We start from the raw sequence: 6,291 nt of genomic DNA on the forward strand, positions 1-6,291 counted from the left end.
TCCCAAAGGGCTGCCCCGAAGTTGCTTGCAGCAGCGGAAGAGGTGCCCGGTGGAGGAGAAGGCAGGAGCCGATCTGTCATTTCTCCTCCACCGGGCACCTCTTCTGCTGCTGCAAGCACAGTCGGGGCAGTCCTTTGGGAGAAGCCGGGCTGCTCCGAAGAAAGGCAGAAGCCCATCCGATCTCCCCTCGCAACCATCGGGAGCAGCGGGAGAAGCTGCCCGGTGTGGAGGGGGGGAGATCGGATGGGCTTCTGCCTTTCTTCGGAGCAGCCCGGCTCCTCCCAAAGGGCTGCCCCGAAGTTGCTTGCAGCAGCGGAAGAGGTGCCCGGTGGAGGAGAAGGCAGGAGCCGATCTGTCATTTCTCCTCCACCGGGCACCTCTTCTGCTGCTGCAAGCACAGTCGGGGCAGTCCTTTGGGAGAAGCCGGGCTGCTCCGAAGAAAGGCAGAAGCCCATCCGATCTCCCCCCTCGCAACCATCGGGAGCAGCGGGAGAAGCTGCCCGGTGTGGAGGGGGGGGAGATTGGATGGGCTTCTGCCTTTCTTCGGAGCAGCCCGGCTTCTCCCAAAGGACTGCCCCGACTGTGCTTGCAGCAGCAGAAGAGGTGCCCGGTGGAGGAGAAATGACAGATCGGCTCCTGCCTTCTCCTCCACAGGGCACCTCTTCCGCTGCTGCAAGCACAGTCGGCCATGCCTCCCACCCTTCTCAAGCCGCAGGAGGTGGGTGGTGGGTGGGAGGCATAGCCGGACTCCTCGCCAGGCACCGCGGCTCCGATCCGATCTGAGCCGCGGTGCCTGCCAAGGAGTCCGGCTATGCTTCCCACCCCCACCCCCACCTCCTTCGGCTTGAGAAGGGGGAGGCATGGCCGGACTCCTCGCCAGGCACCGCGGCTCCGATCCGATCTGAGCCACGGTGCCTGCCAAGGAGTCCGGCTATGCTTCCCACCCCCACCCCCACCTCCTTCGGCTTGAGAGGGGTGGGAGGCATGGCTGGACTCCTCGCCAGGCACCGCGGCTCCGATCCAATCTGAGCCGCGGTGCCTGCCAAGGAGTCCGGCCATGCCTCCCCCTTCTCAAGCCGAAGGAGGTGGGGGTGGGGGTGGGAAGCATAGCCGGACTCCTTGGCAGGCACCGTGGCTCCGATCGGATCGGAGCCGCGGTGCCTGGCGAGGAGTCCGGCCATGCCTCCCCCTTCTCAAGCCGAAGGAGGTGGGGGTGGGGGTGGGAAGCATAGCCGGACTCCTTGGCAGGCACCGCGGCTCCGATCGGATCGGAGCCGCGGTGCCTGGCGAGGAGTCCGGCCATGCCTCCCCCTTCTCAAGCCGAAGGAGGTGGGGGTGGGGGTGGGAAGCATAGCCGGACTCCTTGGCAGGCACCGTGGCTCCGATCGGATCGGAGCCGCGGTGCCTGGCGAGGAGTCCGGCCATGCCTCCCCCTTCTCAAGCCGAAGGAGGTGCGGGTGGGGGTGGGAAGCATAGCCGGACTCCTTGGCAGGCACCGCGGCTCCGATCGGATCGGAGCCGCGGTGCCTGGCGAGGAGTCCGGCCATGCCTCCCCCTTCTCAAGCCGAAGGAGGTGCGGGTGGGGGTGGGAAGCATAGCCGGACTCCTTGGCAGGCACCGCGGCTCCGATCGGATCGGAGCCGCGGTGCCTGGCGAGGAGTCCGGCCATGCCTCCCCCTTCTCAAGCCGCAGGAGGTGGGGGTGGGTGGGAGGCATGGCCGGTCTCCTTGGCAGGCACCGCGGCTCAGATCGGATCGGAGCCGCGGTGCCTGGCGAGGAGTCCGGCCATGCCTCCCCCTTCTCAAGCCGAAGGAGGTGCGGGTGGGGGTGGGAAGCATAGCCGGACTCCTTGGCAGGCACCGCGGCTCCGATCGGATCGGAGCCGCGGTGCCTGGCGAGGAGTCCGGCCATGCCTCCCCCTTCTCAAGCCGCAGGAGGTGGGGGTGGGTGGGAGGCATGGCCGGTCTCCTTGGCAGGCACCGCGGCTCAGATCCGATCGGAGCCGCGGTGCCTGGCGAGGAGTCCGGCCATGCCTCCCACCCTTCTCAAGCCGAAGGAGGTGTGGGTGGGGGTGGGAAGCATAGCCGGACTCCTTGGCAGGCACCGCGGCTCCGATCCGATCTGAGCCGCGGTGCCTGGCGAGGAGTCCGGCCATGCCTCCCCCTTCTCAAGCCGCAGGAGGTGGGGGTGGGTGGGAGGCATGGCCGGTCTCCTTGGCAGGCACCGCGGCTCAGATCGGATCGGAGCCGCGGTGCCTGGCGAGGAGTCCGGCCATGCCTCCCACCCTCCTCAGGCCGTGGGGGGAGGGTGGTGGGATCCATCCGGATCCCCCCACCCTCTCCCCGCGGCTTGGATCCCACCCGCGGCAGGCTACCCCATGCATGGTCGGACTCCTGAAAGTCCGACCATGGCCGGGGAAGCCAGCCGCGGGGAAGGGGAATCCCAGCGGTGGCCTCGGAAGGACCCTTCGGAAGGGTCCTTCCGAGGCCACCGCAGGCATTTTCCCCCAGCTGAGCTGCGGGAGCACTCCTTCGGAGGCTCCCGCCGCTCAGCTGGGGGAAAATGGTGCCTATGGGGAAAACATCGCAAAGCGATTTTTCCCCATAGGCAACATCGTTATACGATCGCAAAAGCGATGGCAAAAATGCCATCGCTATGCGAATTCATCGTTAAACGGGGCACTCGTTATACGAGGCACCACTGTAAAACTGTTTTGATGAAACAAAGTCTTGTTTACTTTGCTACTACTGTATAAATCATGTGTCATAGCACTGACCAGTGATAATATGAGTATAATATCTTGTGGCTGCTTTCAGTAAACTAATAAGCAGGGTTCTTAGACCAAAAAGAGTTTATTTTTGGTTCCTCGTGGCACAGGATCTTCACATTTTTATTCTATATAAGAATTGGAAGATGTTTGACAATGCATAGGGATACATAGTTTGGATTGGTGTTTGCCAGTAGATTTTAAACCAGGGGTGTCCAACCTTTCACCTTCCTTGGGCCACATTAGAAGATGAAAAGTTCGTTTGGGCCGCACATACATTTGGTTTGGGCCGCATGGGGGGGCAGCCCTAGCCGTCCTCCGCAGCCCCTCTCCAAGCGAGCTTACCGGCAGGTGTGATCACAGACAGCAGAGGCTGCCAGCTTCGACTCCGACGGCTTTATGGGGCCGGGAGGGGGTCCACCTATTGACGGGGATGGCGCAATGCAGTCACGCAGCCCCCCTGTCCCCTCCCCTCCCACTCCTTCCTTCCTTCCCTCTCTCCCCCTCTACTGTTGTGATATGCCCCGGCCACATTCTGGCCACAAGCACCGGCAGTGTAACTTGAAACTTTGGAATTTCTTTAAAAATAAAAAATTGCACTGGGCCGCATTATGAGCTGACCTGGGCCGCATGCGGCCCTCGGGCCGCGGGTTGGACAAGCCTGTTTTAAACGATGACTGCAATCTTATATCTTGGAAACAATAAAAGGGTTAAAATATGTGCATAGTACAGTTTTAATGCTTGAGTTTATAATGCTTGAATACTCTCAGTAATATCATAAGAATACTGTACTTCTATTCTTTATTCCATTAGTAGGTCAAACTGTCAGCTCCTCATTGCAGTTGTGTATGTTCTCAGTAAATCTATTTGCAGCCTTTCATTATATTATAAAATCTGAAGTTATGCCGGGAAACCCCATCTGAGATTCAACAGTAGATTACTGCAAGGAGCATAGAAGTCGGAAATCTGTTTATTCATTCAAGCAACTTCATTTTATTATAAGAGGTTATGGAGGTTAAAATTGGTTTCAATTTTAGTATAAATACACTTTGTTTAGCGTTATAAATTATTATCAAAGGTGTCTGCATGGAAATTGGAGTGCAATAGTGTGTTATGTAAATGTTAAAGTAACAGTACTAGACCAGGGTGCATAATCTACATGTTTGTTTACAAGTGAATAATAGTAGTTTTATAATAGTCCTATAGATTTCTTAAATAGTTTTCATAGTGACAGTGATCCAAGGGATCTTGGTTTATGCACATATGCATAGTGATAATTCAAACAGATATGGTCTTGTTAAGATGCCTAGTGGTTGATTATCTGGTTGTGAACCACTCTGTTTAGGTGTTCAGTAGCAGATTCATTACATTAGCAAGTGATACACTGAGTGAAAAAAATTATATTCTGCTGCCTAAATAGGTGCATCGACAATTATACCATTCTCCTGAACTGTTTGCTGTATGTTTATTTGCTTTTTGCAGACAAGAGTAAAATACTAAATGCCCTTCTCTTGTGTAATGTAGCTATACTTAAGGTTATTACAGAACTGAGAATGGCCCTTACTGCTTAGGCTGTATTGCTGCCTAGAGAAATAAGATTATTTAGCTGCTCGCTAAATAAATCTGAGAACTATTTTAATTACTGAGTGTTGCCAGATACCCAGATTAAATGGATGATGTAGAAACTGACTGACATATTTAGTGCCAGTACAACCTGAATACAGAGGTCTGCTTCAGATATAGTGGCAAACTGAGAACAAGCCACTACGTATATTCTTTAGCCTCCTCTCTCCTGTCTCCTGTTTTCTCTCTGTGAGGAAGAGACTGGAGATACCTACTTCGAAGCTTAAACAAACCATGATTCCTTTGTGTATTTATATGTGGAACTGTAATTCATTCAAACACTAGTGTGAGCAAACTGCTTTCAGATCCAGATTTGTTAACTGTTGTTTAAACAAGCTACAAGCTTGGTTAAAACACTAAGGCAAACAACTATGTGTAGATTTTGCTCATTTTACACAAATGGCATTGAAATATTTTTAAAATTTTGTGAATATATTTTTCTTGAATTTCTGAAAAATAGTTTAATGGTATGGAATCTTTGTCTATTTTAGAATGCACGCCATGTTTTCAATTCCAGTTGCTACTCACTTTTGCAAGAATAGCAAATTTATGATATCAGATGTCTTAGATTCAGGTTATGGCTTAATGTGAAAACCACTCAGGTTACTTTGTCAGATGTAAGTGGCATAAACTGTACGTGTATTTGTTTTATCCAGGATTAATGAAGTTAGAACATATTTGCAAATCTCTTATCTTCCTTTTAAAGGAGGAACCAAGTTCCTCTTGATGGAAGGTGAAAAGAACTACAATTTACCAGATGTAGTTTTTACATATGGGGCCTAGGAATGATCTTCTTCAGAGTTAATCAAATGAGGTTTGTTTAGGGGTTTATGATGTACATTGCCTGTATTAAGAAGTCTTTTACACTGGCTAAGTCAGTTAAGATGACTTGCTTATAGATAATTTTTTATAAATTATTCTAGAAAAGGTAGCACACTTACCAATTGGAGTAAAGTGCTCAACAAGGATAATAGTATTATGACATCTGAAACTGATTCAGCAATTGAAGTGAAACAGCAAGCAGGAAGTAAACAGCTCATTGGCACTATACTGTGAGCTAATTTTAGTTTACAAATGTTAATATAATTATTCATCAATAAATTATGTAATTTTTCACTCCGCATCTATTGCATGTTCATTTTTCACCCTTGTGCACTGCTTTGGAAATTTGGGCTCTTTGCTTCAGTAACATCATATGGTTTGTTTATGTAGATTTTACACATCTTATGATTAGCTTTGAGATATACCTTTTTCTTTTTCTTTTCTTTTAGATATGCCAATATTTGGTCTTTGCCCAGCTCACGATGATTTCTATTTGGTGATGTGTAACCACTGTAATCAGGTCGTAAAACCACAGGCATTTCAATCACATTATGGTAAGTGCTGAACCATTTTTTAATCATTAGAGGTGAGGTGAAACCAGGATTAAGCCTGGCAATTTTGGATGATCTCTCTTTGTGACCTTTAAAGCTCATGGTTCATATGGTGTTATGTAAATGGAACAGAGATAAGAATTGTGCACAAGATTTTATATGCATGTTAAATTGTAAAAATAAAATTTTTGCACATTTCTAGTTTTTCTTTCAAGGAAGGAAACAAGCTAAATTATCTTTTCACAGTTCAGAAAAGTACTTGAGAAGTTACTTCATGAATTTTACTCAAAACGTCTATGAATGTTTGCCTTTATAATTACTTCAGATGAGAGTTACTTTGCTTGTATATGATGTACATTACCTGCATCAAGACCTTCTATATTATATAGGTTGAGTACAGTGCCCATTATGGGTACTCTAGTATTGCATTATTTGCAGGTATGCATAATACAGTTGCTGGTATCTTCCTGTGAAGTTACACAAATAGTGCAACTTTTAGACATGAATTGCCAAACGTTAACTCATTTT

General features: G+C 49.8%; 1 protein-coding gene across 8 annotated transcripts in view; it reads left to right on the forward strand.

The window, feature by feature from the left end:
* ATXN7 (ataxin 7) overlaps positions 1 to 6,291 on the forward strand; it is a 174,239-nt gene that overhangs the window by 93,650 nt on the left and 74,298 nt on the right. For all 8 annotated transcript variants that reach the window (XM_072989355.2, XM_072989352.2, XM_072989356.2 and 5 more), the window contains one exon: positions 5,662 to 5,766. In XM_072989355.2, the coding sequence (XP_072845456.2) occupies positions 5,662 to 5,766 (105 nt within the window). The remainder of the gene's footprint in view (positions 1 to 5,661; positions 5,767 to 6,291) is intronic.

Source organism: Pogona vitticeps, chromosome 2, assembly GCF_051106095.1.
Source record: "Pogona vitticeps strain Pit_001003342236 chromosome 2, PviZW2.1, whole genome shotgun sequence".
Classification (NCBI taxonomy): domain Eukaryota; kingdom Metazoa; phylum Chordata; class Lepidosauria; order Squamata; family Agamidae; genus Pogona; species Pogona vitticeps.